We start from the raw sequence: 18,277 nt of genomic DNA, 5'->3' as shown, positions 1-18,277 counted from the left end.
AAAAAACAAGTCAAATATTTAAAAAGATAAAATGTAAGTCAAGTCAAGGTGATTTGGGAAAATAATTTCACTTTGTTTATATTATCTGAAATGTATTCTCAGACCCAAATTAAGTTCCCCTAATGCATTAGTTCCCCAAAAATATGTGAAAGGTCAAAGAAGAGAGGGATGATTCTGAGTGACTGTACTTGTCCTACAAACAGTGGGTTGAGTCCAAAGTCCATAAAGGTCAGGAGGTTATCTGTGTGTGAAGCAAAGCTGCAGAACTGAAACAGAACACAGATTTTACATGTGCTGATGTGTTTTTTGCTCACCAGGCCGGAGGAGGAACCGATGGAAGAGGAGGAACCACTGTAACGGAGGGAAAACGTGAGGGTGTCACACTGTTAACCTTTGACCTCTCCGGAGAAGAGTCTCGACTGATCCCTTCATTTAGTCCCCCCTAACCCCACTCACCACGTCAGTCACCTTGATTGGCGGCCCCTCGGCCAAAACGAGGGAGAGGGGGTGGGCTCAGCCTCAGAGTAGGGAGCCAATCAGGAGACAGAGGACTGAATTGGGAAAAAAAAAAATTGAACATAAAAGCGATGCTTGGCGGCGCTCGCTCAGAGACACTCATTTTTTTCTGTCAGTCTTCGCACCACCTCCACGTTAGCCCACAGCGGCTAACCAAGTGACCTCGGTAGCGGGGCGAGTGTATTTGGAGCGGGGGCGAGATCAGGTCTCATCACAGAAAGGTGTGATAACAGAAACATACGGTGCTTTATACGGCTACCCTCTGACCACATCCAGTATGGACACCAGGGACAGCAGACGTTCCCGGCTGTCGAACGCAGCTCGGGAGTTTTCTTTTCTCTTTTCTCGACTATTTTCCTGACAAAATAAGGGCATCGCAGCAACCGAGATAATACTTTACAAGTTCACTGTGGACTTTGGTGTGGCCGAAGTTAAAGTAGGCTTTTACGAAGACTCGATGATCTCGCGATGAGACGTGTCACCTCGCTGTCGCCGAAAGTTGACGAATGGGAGGAGTGCCTTGGTGAGAGGGTCCGCTGGATTTCAGGATTGTTCAGGAAAAGATTGCCTTAAGTTAAAAGATTTTTTTTTCGTCGCAACAGAAGCGGAGCGAGGGAGGGAAACGGGGGGGGGGGAAGAGTTCCAGTCCTTCGCGGGACGAGAACGAGACGAAAAATAAAGCAAACAATCTTTCAGCATGTTTACTTGGAACGTGACGCAGACAACATTTATGTCTCTCACAGCCTCTCTTGAAGAGTTACTTTACTTTTGGATGGATCTATTTTTCTGTAAAAAAAAGAAAAGAAAAACGCTTTGTAAAGGTAGTTGCCAGCTTCAGTAGAAAAAAAGGTGCAAACATGGAGACCTTCAAACAAGGAATTAGAGAACCGTCAAAAAGGTTTAGCCTTTTATGTAGCTTCCCTTTAACCGAAGTCATCGCTTTGTAAAACACATAAAGCATGCATTTGAGCAGAGAGACCAGACGTTTTTTATTTTGGAAGATTTTGAATGTTATCAAAAATAAGAGAAAGCCAAGCAAGAGAAGCCAAAGCATGAGTTTGCATTTACAGTAGTACTTTCACTCCTCTTCACTGGAAACATTTCTTGTATTGGGCCTTTTGGATAAGCCTCCTAATACCCAGTTCAATGTTTACTAATTTAATCCTTCGCAGATCAAGTGAGCATTTCTTGACCTCCCATGTTTTGCCGGTTGGCAACTACCTTGGTTAACTAGTGTGAGCTCAACATTAGTCATGTATATTGAATTGAATATATTTTGAGAGGCAGTAATCGAGTATTGCCTGTTTGTATCTACATGTACGATTTTTTTCCACATCAAGTTGTCGATTTACAATATCAGAAATGTGTTTGGTAAGCGTGTCCACTTTTTATTTTTTATTGTATAAGATTATTTTTCTAACTTTTTTCATCCATAGATTTTGTTCTGTGTTTTTATCCGTTTTCTGGATAGTTATAGGGCTGCCATTCACATACTTAGTACTATTGTCACTTCTCGTATTTATCAAAAATAAGGAGCGACTCTTTCTTTCTTTCTTTCTTTCTTTCTTTCTTAGTTTCTACGGCTCTCTAGGCCTTTCTGCATTTTCATCAATTGTGTATTTATAACATGTACTGTTTATAGGAGATTTGTATATGGAAAAATTTATAAATGTACTCTAACTAATGACAGCTATGATATTGTGAACGAAAAACAGTATGGTGTATGATATTACTCCATGGACTAAAAAGCAGCATATTTAACTTGACTGCACTGTTTCAAGTTGCCCTAAAGTGAAGCATTACATGGCACTGCAATTGACTTTCTTCAGAGAAAAAAAAAATCACTTTGTTGCCTAATCGACTAATTTTTCCTCTTGTGCATGGGCGATATGCACTTACCTTTCGACTGTGACGACATCCAAAAAAAAAGAAAAGAAGAGGTTTAGAGGCCGTTTTATGTAGCTAGCTGAGTTTTTCCTTGGCGGGAAAAGTACAGAAGGTGGACACGGATGTTAAGGAAGCAGGAAGTTTTGGACGGGAAACACGGACGGTCATTTAAAAATCTCTCTCCGAGCATGTGTTACACTGTCATGTTTGACCTTCCGTACCATCAGTGTCTCCTTCCTCTTTCTTCCTGCTCGAATTCAACTGATCTGACACTACTAAGTAAATTACACTCAACTTAACTTAACCCCCTCCGTCTGCTTTGTTACAAACACTCGATTAAAGACGACTATCATGTTTCCTTTGAGTTGATATCATTTTATAAACTTGTAAAATTTGATGTTGAGTTGATATTTTTTCATGTCTAACAAAACATTCCACTTGTTAATTGTTTAATTTGGCTTAACTTTTTTTTCTTTTCTTTTTTTAAAGATGAATTTGAGGATTTTTGTAGAAACTTTTAATACTACTCTTTCTTTTTTTGTCTGCTCGCGCCAACTTTAACTCTTTGCATGGTTTGTGAGTCAGCATGCCTGCTTGTCTATGTAACAAAAATGTATTTGCACAATAGAAGAAGAACACTGGAGGGCTTAAAAAGACAAAACCTCCCCCTGTGGGTGACTCGAGAGCGCCAGGGGGGGGCGGTTTTCTTCCTCTCTGGTGTGCAAACAATTCAAGACTTTGTCCAAATGAGTCAGCTGAGACAAATTTGATATTGTTCTTATTGAATATCGTTTTCAATAGGTGATTTTAACATGATTCAGCACTTATGACATGTATGGACTGTGTTTGAGAGAAACGTGCTCTGCCAAACCTCTGCTACATTCACACCATAAAAGACTCTCCCAAAGAATGTTCCTCTTTCAAAGATTTTTAAACAGGCGCTGTCGCGGTAGAGAAACAACAGATATTGGTTGAGAAGAAGGTTTGGAGAAAAAAAAGGGCATCGCCGTTTGATTGTCATACCCACCACCTCGGCCAGTTCTATATATAACCACTGTGGCTCAAGAGCAAATCTTGGTTTACATGTAAATGGGGAAAAAAAGTTATTTTTTGTTTGTTGTTTGTCTCTATTGATGAAAAATGTTATCTTTCTTTGGGACCTACGCTTTGGACATTTCATCTCTGACATCATCTATAAAATATATTTCTGAAAAATACAAGCATCTGCCGTTGTGTCATTTTGCCTTTACACATAAAAAAAAACATCCATAGGGTTAAACAAGTTATAAGTATCAGCTGCTATTTCAGGCATTTTCCACAGCAATAGAAAGGATTTTTTTTTTTTTTTATGAGACGTTTGGGTGAACCAGATGCACTCACAGTTTACAGAAATCCTCTTATCATTTGTAAAGAATCTGCCTGAGAGGCAGAGTTGAGATGTGTTAGGATTTGTCACTTTGGGAAATTTGATTATTCAAAGTCCATGTTAGCACTGTCCCAATAATCAATAGTGCTGGTTTTAGTAGAATTCCTGATAAGCTTTCTAAGAGATTTCTTCAGTATTCTTCAGGTTTCTGACCTGTGCTGAGTCTCAGAGACAGTTAACGAGCTGTGCGGCACATGACAGCAATGATGGTAGAAAGTATGTCACCAGAGTGAAGGAGGCAGGTCTCTGGTTTGAGGGACACACGAGTGGTATGGAGTCTCAGCTGACTTCTCTCTGAGTGGAAAATCTAATAACAAGACCCAATATCACAAGTGTGCAAATCCAAGCAGCGGCTATCAGGTGACCTCGAGTGAAATGAAACTGCAAGAAGAGAAGGAAAATGTTTTCTCGCATGTGTCAAATATACTTGATTCAAGAGGCTACAGCTAAGATTTGTTTTCATTATTGACTTGTGACTTCCCAAAACTAAAGCTGAAATATTCAAACAGCTGTCTGAAATTGTCCAAAACTCAAAAATATTCAGTTTGTTGTCATAGAATAAAAAGAAAACCATAAATTCCTCATTTGAGAGACTGAACTGATTTATGGGGCTTTTTTATTTATTTAAAAAAATACTTTAAAAATTGCAATATTAAAGAAAATATTAGGAATAATATTAATATTATAATAATACACTTTATTTACATACTACTTTTCTTAACAATGTTACAAAGTGCTTTATAGAAGAAACAAAACCAAACAAGGCAGATAAAAATGAAGAGCACAGAGATAAAGACAGAGCATAAGAGAATATGACCCCAATTTATCACGTTTTTTTAATGTTATATTGTTAAATTATTTTATTCATAAGAATAAAATATTGTGGCAATAATATATCAAACTGTTTGAATTAATGAATAAATGAATTGATGTATTAGTTTTAAAAAGAGCCAATGTATATCTGTTCTCCTGCAATCAACAGTTGTATAATAATTTTTAAAAAAATAAAAGTAGTTTTGAGGGTTGTCCTTCCGGGTGATCACGTTCATTATATATATAGCCTATACATAGTACAATATTATAATATGATATAATATAATATATACTATAAGGACCAAAGTGTGGTAACCTCTGAATGTGTGTTAAGTAAACAACAGAGCAGGGTAATGAGTGTGCATGTGTCAGTGTTCTACTACACTGTCCAATGAGGGGAGGGCACTTCCCTTTTACCATTAAAACACTGATGTGAGATTTCCTCTCTGCCGACGGTCCCCAGTGCTGCACCAGTGCAATGCCAAGGCTGCAACATTAGCGAGCACATTTCCCCCCATTTTCACAACCCCCCTGCCGTATTTCTTTCCACTCTTCCTTTTTTCTTCTTTCCCCTCTTTTCTTGAGTAAACTGCATCGTTTTTTCCCCGGCCATGCCGAACATCGTGCTGTTTAGTGGGAGCTCTCACCACGACTTGTCCCAGAAAGTGGCTGATCGACTGGGACTGGAGCTTGGGAAAGTGATAACGAAGAAATTCAGCAACCAGGAGACGTGGTGAGTAGATTTATTATATTTACGTGACTTATTCTTCTTTATCTGTTTGCACGCTTTTGCATTTTTCTTGCAATTGATAGCTGTTGAGCCTTGGTGTCCCATGTGGGAAGCTTAGCAAAGAAGCTAACAATAGTTTACTACTGAGCGGGCATGTAATGTCCACACGTGACTAGTTAGCCACATGTAAACACACACGGCTAGCGAGCTAACGCCTGTGCGTCCTTTATCGGACAACGCTTTTCTGACCGTGTTGCTACTGAGTTATTTTGGTTAAGTGTTACTTATGAGTGTCCCCTTAGTGTGTATGTGGCCGTTCACATAAAACAGGCCTGACAAAACGAGCGCAGTTGTGAATTACATAATGTTACAGACTACTTTGTTGGCTGCGTATCACGCTGGCTAGCCACGTCTGTTTCTCGCGTAACGTAGTGGTGATTATGAAGGTGTCAGGCCAAAATGTTTACGCGTCGTAAAAATGATCCCCCAAATTAAGTCAACTTTAGTCTAAACTATTTGGAATAACCCTTCTTTAAGAAAAATTGTCTCATTTTGATTTTTGGCCCGTTAAAATGTTTACCTTGAGCTAGAAAGCTGCTCATTTTAGTCGTGGGAACTGATTGTTACATGTATGCCAAATTTGTCGTAACACCTTTTTAATGCGTTTAGCTAGCTTGGATGTTACTGCCTTAGCAAAGTCACTAAATTCTGTGGATATTGTAGCAAATTACTTATAGCAGTTGGTACACATTATCAAACACGGTGGTACGTGTATTATTATAGTCCAATTTCCCCCAAAAAGTTTAACAATTAACGCGTAATGAGTGTATCCGATAATGGATGTCGGCTAATGTGCCGTCGTTGAAGCAGGGATTCACGTTAGCCGGGCAAACATGACGTGTGGTTGTCTGTGGTTACGCATCTGACAGTGACAGGGTTTGATAGATAAATGCCAAAACACTGTCTCTGAAACTGACTGGATTACTTGCAGCAGTTGAAATAAGAATAAAGTAGCTCTCAATACTGCTTGTTTGACCAGGGAAAGTTAGTTAACTCTCCTCACATGCATTTAATTTGTGCTAATTCCCCAAAAGCAGCCACCACTAGTTGAATCATTGTCTTCACGCTTGCAGTAAAGCCTCGTTTAATATTAGCATCCCAAAGAACTTTTTATTGCTTTTACTGCCTCTGTTACTGCCTGGCTTTGAACAGAGGTAGTTGTACCCTGTTTGAACCCTCCTGCATGCTGACCTGTTGGCTCCATGATGGCCTCTTTGCTTGACCTGAACTTGTTTTTGCACCGGGACCTTAAAATTCAGCATATATCTCAATGCATTTTTGGTTTCCTCTGATCATTCATCCATTAAACCAATTCATCTAAGTGCATTTTAATTCTCTACTGATGCACTAAATTAATGTGTTTTTTTGTGAGCATGTGGCTCAGTATTGCATTAACATTGTCAGAGTTGGATTTCATTGCTGCTGGGGTCACTCACTGCACAGTAATGCACTCTGGATAAAAGCATCCCGCTGTCACTGAACTGCATATGTTGGTTTGTAATCTTTCCCTTTCACAGAATAACAACAAAGTCAGGCCTCGTAAATGTTTCTTGACCCCTTTATCCCTTTTATAAGACCCTCTCTGCCGGTAATGTTTCTACCCCACAACTATAAAAATCCAGGGAAAACTCTGATTATCTATGCTGAGGTTTCTCTCTTGGGAACTCAGCTGTTTGGACGACAGAAAGTGCAAAACAAAGATTATTTTCTCATGCTCAGTGAAGTGAGAACAACACACTAATAGCAGATCTTCTCACAGCTCTTGCACCCAAGTTTTGCCAGTTTACTTGCACAGGTCAAGGAATGGGAATGCAATGGGAGTGAATCTCAGGGAGTAAAATGTCATGCCTTTTTTCCCAAAATTAAGATTAAATTGACACCGGCTTGCTTGGTGTCAAAACATAATCGCTCCGTATAGGGCAGAGATCCAAATGGATGCAAAATGTACAAAAAAAGCCACTTTTTTTCACCATCTGTGGCAAGAAATGTTTTGCTTAAGGTGATGGTGGCTGTCCATCCTGAACGCGTGAACAGTTTGCACTCGTTCTACAACTAACGATTAATTTCATTATCAATTCATCGATTTGTTTGGCTTATAAAATGTCAGAGAATGGTGAAACCTGCTGTTTTTTTCAAATAAAACTTCTTGTAGACTTGTGAAGCTTATCAGGGAATGTGTAGAAGAAGTATTTGTGGTTACTGAGCTATAAACAGTATCTAATGCTGTCTGTGTTGATAAGACTGATGTTGGCTTAGTATTGAACCGCAAAACACACTTTTTTGATGTACCAAAATGTGTTTGAGACACAGAGAAATAGAATCTGTGAAAGAAACGAAAGCTGGCATCAAATATCTGCTCAGAATCCAGTTTGTTTACTTGTTGTTTTAACTGAGAATTCCCAATTTAAATCTTAATTTAGTCAGTTTTAGACAATTCATTCAGACAGTTCTTGTGTAAAAAGTATAATATTGGTACTAAAAGATGGCCAGTCTTATAGTTGTAAATAGAGCTGAAACAATTAATTGATTAATTAAATTATTCTAAGCATAAGTGCAAAATATTTGTTGGTTCCAGCTTCTCAAATGTGAGGATTTGTTGCATTTCCTTGTCTTGAACTGCTGGTTGGACACACAACTTGGAATAGAGATGCACCGATCAATCGCCCAGTTATCAGCTGATTGACCATGATCAGCGACAGGCCGATCAGTCTCATATATCTGATTCTGTACTGGTGTTATTTCACATTGTGTACTCATTAGCACAGACGGTAACATCACAGCCACACTCACACACGTGTGCTGATACTAAATATGAACTGCAGCAGAGACTCAGCGCCGACCGTTAACGTTACAGCTCGTCTACTTCAGTTTTTAGCTTGTTTAAACATTAATTTTCTTGTTTTATTTAACGGCAACAAGTCCCACACCATCATCACAACTACCAACAGGCACGCCTCAGACAGCAGCTTGAAAACAGACTCCACCCAAGCCATCCTGGGTATGCTCAAGATGGGACAGATTATTATTTAACATACAATTGAATTTTCCATTAAAATAAAGTTACAAAAATGTTTGTTAATTCTATTGAAATCACTCAAGAAAATGTGATTTGTTCATCTGCACTTTTGAAGATGTCATCCTTGACTCTGGGGACATATTTCTCTTCTTTTTTTGTGGGGCATTTCTTCAACAAAACAAAGAATTTAGCATGAAAATATTCATTGTTGCAACTCTACATAGTTGTGAATCTTTTCATCTGGTCACAGTTTTACTGGCACACTGCACTACAAGTTTGAACAATGTGAGCTGCAGCATTTATTTATAGAACGATTGTGAATGATTTTGAACTGCTCGCCTCTCATAAAGATAAAATTTGCAGAAAAAAAGCTAAGCCCCGTGACTGTCTGTGCTGGCCTCTCACTTGACTCTCACCCTTAAAAACTGTACATGTTCAGTGAGATCACATGGCCGAGGCCAGCGGCGTTGGTCATGATGTCCCACCGAGGAATGTTTCACACGCACACGCTGCATGCTTTCGGCTCTCTGCATCTCCGGCGGGTCGACGGTGCGTGCCTGGCAGCGTAGTTTTTACCTCGAGAGTCTTGAGATGAGCGATGAGCGAGTGGAGGGACTAGGCCTCAACTCGTTTCATAACATTCGCGGCCGCTCTGACAAACCTGAATCGTACAGGTTTAGTCTCGGTCGAGGCTGAGTGGGCGAACACTCACTGCTCATGAATGTAATGTGGGAGTTTAATAATTGACTGTGTGGGATTATAATGTAAAAAGAATAATTTGCACAATGTAGATACTGCAGTGTATGGATGCAGGGATGGTCAACAATTTCTCATAAATTGTTAATCAAGATGTCAAATTACTTTTGAGTATTAAATTTAACCCCAAGTCTGTCATATTCCTATAATAACTCCTGTATTTTTTTTTTTTTTTCTTTTCCCTCGGACAGTGTTGAAATCGGGGAAAGCGTGCGTGGCGAGGATGTGTACATCATCCAGAGCGGCTGCGGCGAAATCAACGACAACCTCATGGAGCTGCTCATCATGATCAACGCCTGTAAAATTGCCTCCTCATCCCGCGTCACCGCTGTCATCCCCTGCTTCCCCTACGCCCGGCAGGACAAGAAGGATAAGGTAGACACACACACACACACACAGTACAATAGTGTATTTAACTACTCTAAACTGCACACCGGGTTACTGTAACTTTTTGTTTCACATCCTTTATAACTTTTGCAAAGCTTATTTATAGAGCTGCTTTAACTAGAAGACACCCTATGACCAAATCTGATGACACCTACTCAAACTTTGAAGAAAGTCATGATAACATTGATGCATTTTGGTAGCCAGAGTATTATCTCAGAAGTTACTCTGAAATACTGCCTTGATTCTACTATGTACTGTCTAACAGATTCTGTGCTGTAATGCCTGCACACGTCTGCATGCTGATACTTGTTTTGTCGCTTCCTGTTGTGCCTCCACCTGACGAGAACTTGCGAGAACTCATAAACATGGCGGAACAAGTCACTGGACCTTGTAATAAATGCTGAGCGTCATTATTTCCCCTCTCTAGCGCTGCAGGTCGACACGTTAACTGACTTTGCGAAGACGTATTAATGAGAAACCTCACATGACTGCAGAACCAGCAGCACAGCAGGTTTAAAAGCAGCCGTGAAGATGAAGTGGGTTTTTTTGAAGTGTTTACGTGAGCCGTTCGCTGCTCTCGGAAAAATCTGGAATTGACACATGAGGCATTTCAGTAGGGCCGATAAACTGGTTCACCTGCTTATCTTGTAAATCATTATCTCATGTTGGCCTCAGTTGTTAATGTAACTACAGCAGCACATCAAGTCCACATGAAGCAACAAGAGAAGCACAGTTTTGGACCTGTTACTGCCTGTTCTCCTCTCCTGTTTCTCCTCTTTTCTTAAGCTCCAGTCGTTCAATACGTTCCACAGCAATATCTCATTTTACTCCCATGAAGGTCAAAGCTCTGCAAACACTTTTAGTTAAAGGCTGATAAAGATTTCACCTTGCAAGCCTCCTGCAGGATATCCTTCAGCATAAATTTAATTTCAATTTGCATTAAAATGAACAAAATGTCTTCATTTGTTTTTTTTATTGAAATCCCATCGAATTTGAACTTTATGTAATCCCAATCGGTGCTCATAAAAGATTTTCCTTTTCCAAACCTGACTTTTCAATCACAGTGTGAAGAAGACTAAACAAAATGTGAAATGTAACACTTGTTTTGTTCACACAGTGTACAGCTTTGACACTGGAACTTAATACAAAGCTGCTGAGTTTCTCATCGTCGTCTTACAGAAAGCATCTACAAACCTGTCATTCTCTGCATGCCATCATTCCCAGGCAGACGAGTGTTTTGTCAACACGTCCTGCAGTCCGCTGCATCTACACGCTGGCTCTGCTTTTCTGACGTACACACACTTTACAGAACAAGCCTGTAGCGGCAGCAGCAGGGCTTGTTTGGTTTCTTTTGAGTGACAGGCTAGAATGAAAAGGTTGCAGGTAAAAGGTCCTTGATCGTATTCGTCATTCTGTGTCTCCAACAACAGCAACAGGCTGCATCTTGAGAGTGAAAATCAGCACTCGCAACAAACGCATCCATCCAAACGTGTTGATGTGGGAAGCATTTGTTTAATTTGAGCCGACTGTTAGGTGACAGGAACAGGATGTTTTAGTAACTTCATGATTCTTTTAGAAATAATAGTCACTTCTTGCTATCAGGCTGCAATAAAATGTCAAACACAGAAGATCTAAAGTGGCTGAGAGTTCAAATAATCCCCAAGAGGAAAGTTTGCATTAAATGATTTTGACAAGTGCGGGTTTCCAACACTTCATAAAAAGAATAAAACAACTTTGTAGTGGTTTAATTATTTTTTTTTACTCACTCACCTCAAGCGACTATGTCTTGATGCTTGTCCCAGAGCCGAGCGCCGATTTCTGCCAAGCTGGTAGCAAATATGTTGTCCGTGGCCGGTGCCGACCACATCATCACCATGGACCTCCACGCCTCACAAATCCAGGTTAGTGAAGATTTTGACAAGAATCGAGTTCAGTTACTGTCACTTTTCTGTTTCATGCAAAGCAATCAGTGTTCATGTTAGCAGATGTTCTACATACATGAAGACGTATAAAGTGCGAGGTGGACACATTTCTGACAAGAAGAAATAAGCTGAACCCACACAGCAGTAGTTTATGTTCAACATAACAATCAACTTAATATATGTATATCCTCGGGCCTTAAGCCGTTCTGCTAAATGTATGATTATTTTTTTCAATTAACATTTGTTGTTTTCTCTATAAAAAGTTTAGTTTTGCCTGATCAACAGTCCACAATCCAAAGATGTTCAGTTTACTTTCATGTATAACTCAGAAGAGCTTCAAATCGTCACATTTAACAAGCTGTAACCAGCAATCTTGGGGTATTTTTGCTTAAAAATGACTAAAAATCATTATTTGGTTATCAAGACAGGTACTGATTAACCTTCCAATTGCTTAATCGTGTGTTACAGCTCTGTACCCAGCAGTTATTGTGTGCTATGAGTGAGTCATTTTATTTAGTCAAAGCCTTAGTCATAATTTCACTAAAGCTGACTGTGTTGTAGTTGTATGGTATTCGGCTGATCTATGTGTTGTTTTCTGTGAATAAAACAAGGATCTTTGCTATTTTTAAAGGGATTCTTCGACATCGCCGTAGACAACCTGTATGCAGAGCCTGCTGTTCTTCAGTGGATTAGAGAAAATATTCCTGAGTGGAAAAACGGCATCATCGTGTCTCCAGATGCCGGCGGAGCAAAACGGTAAGATAGCAGAGACTCTGAGTCAAAGGCCGTCACATACTTGCATACTGAAATCCAAATAACTTGATTTAAATCTGCCTGCTTTTGCAGTCTCGACCATTTTGAAGGCAAGTTCCAGTTTTTAAGGTCAAACCATGACTGCATATTGTGGGCTCTAATGTGTCCTCTTCTCTGTCCAGCGTGACGTCCATCGCAGACCGTCTGAACGTGGACTTCGCTCTCATCCACAAAGAGAGGAAGAAGGCTAACGAAGTGGACCGCATGGTGCTGGTCGGTGACGTCAAGGACCGCGTGGCCATCCTGGTGGACGACATGGCCGACACCTGCGGCACCATCTGCTACGCTGCCGACAAGTCAGTATCATAATATTCACATTTATTTAGTCTCAGTCATTATGTTAGTCTCGAAAGTGGGGCGAACAAACTTTCTGCTCAAGGATGTGGTGACTCCAGGTTATTGACTTTAAACTGATATGGTGCCTTTTATCAAGTAAAGTGTTGCAAAAGAAGTTTGTGTAACACCTTTGATCCATTAAACAAATCTCCTCAGCATGAAAACCTCAAGACTTGTTTTTAATTAAACCTGTCCTTTCTTTACTTGTCCTGCAGGCTGATTGACGCCGGAGCGGTAAAAGTGTACGCCATCCTCACACACGGCATTTTCTCCGGTCCAGCCATCTCTCGTATCAACAGCGCCCCGTTCGAGGCTGTGGTGGTAACCAACACCATCCCACAGGAAGAGAAAATGAAGGCGTGTCCGAAAATACAGGTACACATCAACACACACACATACACATACTAAGATTCTGACCATGACTGTGTAGCATTAGCTTTCATACGTTGTGTTCTCTTTTACCACAAATTAGGCACTTAGCTAATGATTATTTTCATTATCGATTAATCTGCTGGCTGTTTTCTTGATATATTGATTCATCGTTTGTCTAAAAAATGTCAGATAATAGAGATATGATTTTCTAATAGCCCATTGTAACGTCTTCAAATGATTTATTTTGTCCACGGTCCTAAGTCCAAATATCATGTATGACACAGAAAAGTACAAATCCTCACTAAATGAAGAAAAAAAGAAAAAAAAACAATAAACAAAATGACTAAAATAGTTGCTGATGAATTTTCTGTTAATTCTTTAATTCCAGTTCTATCTCAGATACTTAGAAATGTACTATAATGAAGCTGTGTGTTTGCTTAGTTTAACCTCAGGCACATAAATTACATATCAACTTGTACAGAGTACACATTGTCACAACTTTAGTCTTCTGTGTGCAATAACGTGATCCAAAATCAAACATCTTAAGTACACACGTGTATATTTGTAGTTTGTCTTGTATAATCAGTTATATTCTCAAGCCTGCTGTACAGTTATGGTCAAAGGTTTACATACACTTGTAAAGAATATGTATGTCATAATATGTATGTCAGGCAGTTTTGAGTTTCCAATGATTTCTACAACTCATTCGTGCATTTTGTTTCCTTTTATATATTTATGATGGGTCTTCTGGAAATTATAGTGTGTCAATCAAATTTCCTTTATGACCCTTCCGCTTCCTGTGAGTGGTTATGTTTGACTACAATTGGTAATTTCCCTGAGCCCATTTGAATAAGGCTCATTTGATTCACTCATTACACTCAGCCACAAACACATACGATGTGACACTCTGACAGCACTGCTCTGTGACAGCAAACGTGTCAGACGCATTTTTCATGCACACATCACACACACTCATTTTAATCTGTGCAGCTGTCTGCAGAGCTCCGTGCAGGCCTACGTCTCATGGGCGTAGCTGCAAGCTGAACGCCTCCAGTGCAGACACACAGACGGCACACTCGCTGCTGCTACTGCTCTGCTGATGTGCTGCTCACACTACACTTGCTGAAACAGGGTGAGGTGGGTAATTGACTTGAGCAAGACAGGAAAGTCACTTGGAGCCATTTCACAGCAGCTACAGATCAACCCACCCAAAATCAATTGTTTGAGTATAAAGTGCATGGAACAGCTGTGTCACTGACACAATCAGGGAAAAAACACAAGCTATCACCTGCTGTTTAGAGAAAAAATGGTCAGGATGTTCAAGAGTCAACCAAGAAACACCAGAAAGGTGTGCAGTGAATTCAAAGCTGTTGGGACACATTGTCAGTGTGCAGAGTCGAGCATGATTCACATTGCTATGATCTGAGAGGCTGCAGTGCAAAAAGGAAGCCATTGTTCCACAAGCAGCACCTTAAGGCTCGGCTGAAGTTTGTTGCTGATCACATGAAATAAGAAAAAGCCTGTTGTCAGATGAAACAAAAATGTAGCCACAATGATCAGAAATATACAGGCTTTTAATCCCAAGAACATCATACCTACTGTCAAGAGTGGTGGTGGTAATAGTAGTAGTACACTCTGGGACTGTTTTGCTGCTAGTGGAAGTGGTGTTTTACAGAAAGTATTAGCATCACTGTATGTGTGTTTTTGACTGTGCAAATTTGGTCACATTTAATAACTCCAAGCCAAAATGCATGTATGTGTTCCTGCCATGTCATGTTCTTCAAAAGTTTATGTAAGCTTTGACCACAACTGTATACGCAACTAAGCAAAATGTAGACGTGAAAACAATAGTGACATCAAGTGGTTTATCTTCTCATGTGTACGTGGTAGAAACGACAGTACAGCCAGCTTCACTTTTTGTTCATTGGTCACATTGGATCTTCAGTGTTTCTGCTGCAGAAGGTCGCACTTCCTTTCCCTCTCAACCTTCTCACATGTTGGACTTGTTTTTTCCCACCAGGTAATCGACATCTCGATGATTCTAGCAGAAGCAATCAGGAGAACCCACAATGGCGAGTCAGTGTCCTACCTCTTCAGTCACGTACCGTTGTAAAATAAATAAGAGGGGGTGGCCCTCTAACCCCTCTCTCTGTCAGGCCCCCCTCAGCTGCCTCTTTTGACCACATATCCACCTCCAGAAAGGCTGAAAAGGACCAGATGGTTTTTTGGCCAGAAAACATGTGACTTTTTAAAGGTCATTGCCCACACATCGTCTTTGACATTTTCACCCAGGAGACAGAGCGAAATATCACTTCCTTCGCTGAAGACCAAGTTTGTATTTATGAGTATCTCTCTCTTTTTTTTCCGGTTCAGTTTTTTCTCTTGTTTTAGTTGCAGTTTTGCCAACCTTGAACCCCAGAGGCCTGGCCTTCACTTTAACCAAAGGGTCCATTATGTAACATAATGTATTATTTGTACCTCAAATCGACTTCACTTTAAATGAGGCATTCCACGATGTCATGTGATTTGAAATATTTTGGCTACTTCTGCTTCACAGAGAAATACAGAAGTTCAAGGCACACTATGCAGGATTTGTATAGACAACATTCAAATTTGGCCCCTCATTCCTGGCTCAATGACACCAGAGCAAGCTGGAGGAGTGAATGAAGAGAGGGAGCAGCGTAGTCAATCAGATAAATAGAATCAAGTTATTTTCTGACTGGTTCACTGTGGTTACACAAACACGCTCACACCTCTACACAACCCTGTGGGTAGGTGCTTCATTGCCAAATTTGGTGTGTGTGTGGCGCCCAACCTGACCATCGGTCAAACACAGACCCACAGCAAAATTATACTAAAATACAGGCAGAGAGAAATATACACACACACACAGTGGATCAAAACACATGATTGAGAGGGACTGTTTTTTGTTTTTTAGGAAAATCCTGCATAGTTTGCCTTTTTTTTTTTTTTTTTTTTTTTTAAATGTGAACAGCTGCACCCCCCCCCCCCCCCCCGCGCTTCAAAATGTTTGCTTTAACAGCTGCTAAAAGTATTAAAATAATATAGTTCTAGTCTAACCCCTTTTTAGCTAATTCTATATTGATTGTAATAATAGTTTCTGCTTTGTGCTATCATCAGGCCCCACAGTAGTTTAAAAGTTGCACCACAAGTCGGATTGTGCCCACTGACATAAATAGGAGGCTAAGAGAGATTAGACTGAACACTCTGAGTCACTCACCTGACAAATGTACTGATGCGTCTTACAACTGCGATGTCATTTCCTCCAATAATAAGCTGCTGTGTTTGTAATGACAACCCCCTCCAACACTCTTAGTTGTGCTTAAGAAAAAAAAATCGACATTTACTGACAACTTTCCGCACTCTGGGACTGGTCTGTCATTGATTCAAAGTGTCTATTACGAGGTGTAGTGGGTGCTTTACCTGCTGTTCAAAAGGTCACGAAAACTAATTGAGCCCAAAGCTTGGTTATAGTGTTAAAGATGTTCATCATGATTTTAGGCGAAATCATGAAAAAAAAAGAAAGAAAAAAAAAAAGGGGGGGATTAATTGTCACAGCTGTAAATGGGTCACTTTGTTTGAATAAGGCAGGCTTCACTGTTTGCCTCAAGGTTGATTTAAAAAAAGATGGTGGAAAAGCGTGATTAAATTTTGTTTTAATATGTAACACTTTCAGCTGTTTATTTGACAATAAAGCTTTGACAATGGCTTACAGATACACTGTCCTGCTTGCCTTTGATCTCCACTTCACTTGTGTGTGTGTGTGTGTGTGTGGAATAGAAATATATTTAAAATTGTACAGTTTAACTCCTTTTTAAATGGCTGTTGAAGCCCTTATATAACACATAGTTGTCGTTTTGAACTGGAGGTTAAGAAGAAATTGTTTTTTTTTTTTTTTAAAAACAACCCTCCAACCTGCGTTTGGAAGCTTTGGGGAATTTCCAGTAAGTTGTCCTTGTGCCAAGTTTTTTTTTTCTTTGTCAAACCTGAAAAGTAAGCTACTTGAAACACTAAATGCTAAAATTTAAAAACTCCATCCATGTTTTGAGCCAAGAAAATACACATAAAGTGCATTCTCAGTGTTTGATGCCTCATCTTCCACATCAGATTTCTGTAAGTTGCATACTGGACCATGAATGGCTACTAAACTTAACTACTAGTGATGTCAGAAATCACGCTCAGAACTGCGCACCTTTTACTCAGATTTAAGGTGAGCACAGGAACTTTCCACCTTCAACAAATGAATGTAAAACCTTTTAGTGTCATTCTGCACAGTGAAGTTTAAACATCCAACAGAAGCAAATGTAAACAAAACATGGTTTTAAGAGAAGGAGAGAGCCCTAAACTTTTTACTTGATGAATTTTAATGGTTTAAAAAGATACTTAATTTGTCACTGCAGAGAAGCTGACATGTGACTCATCTGAGAAAGGAGGTCAAATGCCAGGGTCAGCTGCCCAACACCGTGCTTAAGGGGTCTTGCTCTTCACATCAAATATTATTATACTTCAAAACTTGCATCCTTGAATTCAGAGCTTCTGGTTGTTAAAATGCTATACAGATCATAATTGGATGAATGCATCTTAAAAGGTAATATAAATACTCATTTGGCTTAATCCAGGGGCGATTCTAGGATCAGACCTCACAAAATATTTAAAGCTGTATAAAATAATATTTAGAAAAAATAATACAATCATTATTTATTTTTTTATTAAAAGGGTCTAAAATCACCACTGGTTTAATCTGTTAATTAATGCACAACGAAAGTCACTGAATAATCTTGCGTCTGCTTAAAAATGACGACGGTGGTGCATAATATGATACCACCACCAGGGGGAGCCAAGTGTACATAAATGTGCCACAGACATAAAAGTAATGAGAATTAATACACTGCTGAAATCGAAAGAGTCCTTTTCAACTTGAATACAGTTAAATAATGACGCCTGTATGTAAAACAGCTTTGGTGATGTTGAACTGAAGTGTATATAAATCATGTGGATATGTATCATACATTGCAATGATATAATAACATATGGGGTGAACCGTTCTGCGCCATATGACCTACAGTGAAACACAGACGCAAAATAAACTCGTATATTTCCATTTGTTTCCTCTGGGAAACACTATAATGTGTCTTTCAGGGGGTTTTCAGTGTTTGCTTCCAGCATGAGAGCATGGAGGGTTTGTGTTTCACCAGCAGGGGGACAGAGGATGGGAACTGGTG

At 39.7% G+C, this 18,277-nt stretch overlaps 2 protein-coding genes across 5 annotated transcripts in view; both read left to right on the top strand.

The window, feature by feature from the left end:
- Positions 1–1,323, top strand: part of LOC133976567 (histone deacetylase 4-like) — a 56,170-nt gene extending 54,847 nt beyond the window's left edge. For all 4 annotated transcript variants that reach the window (XM_062414789.1, XM_062414790.1, XM_062414788.1 and 1 more), the window contains one exon: positions 318–1,323. In XM_062414789.1, the coding sequence (XP_062270773.1) occupies positions 318–357 (40 nt within the window). In that variant the 3' untranslated portion in view covers positions 358–1,323. The remainder of the gene's footprint in view (positions 1–317) is intronic.
- A 3,756-nt stretch (positions 1,324–5,079) lies between these two features.
- On the top strand, positions 5,080–16,762 carry LOC133976566 (ribose-phosphate pyrophosphokinase 2). Its single transcript, XM_062414787.1, has 7 exons — positions 5,080–5,375; positions 9,396–9,579; positions 11,394–11,492; positions 12,145–12,269; positions 12,449–12,622; positions 12,878–13,037; positions 15,055–16,762. The coding sequence occupies exons 1-7, from the start codon at positions 5,254–5,256 to the stop codon at positions 15,145–15,147; spliced, it is 957 nt and encodes a 318-aa protein (XP_062270771.1). The 5' UTR covers positions 5,080–5,253; the 3' UTR covers positions 15,148–16,762.
- The last annotated feature ends 1,515 nt before the right edge of the window (positions 16,763–18,277 follow it).

Source organism: Scomber scombrus, chromosome 24 (assembly GCF_963691925.1).
Source record: "Scomber scombrus chromosome 24, fScoSco1.1, whole genome shotgun sequence".
Lineage (NCBI taxonomy): Eukaryota > Metazoa > Chordata > Actinopteri > Scombriformes > Scombridae > Scomber > Scomber scombrus.
Note: the sequence above shows the minus strand (reverse complement) of the source record. Positions and strands in the feature narration are given on the sequence as shown.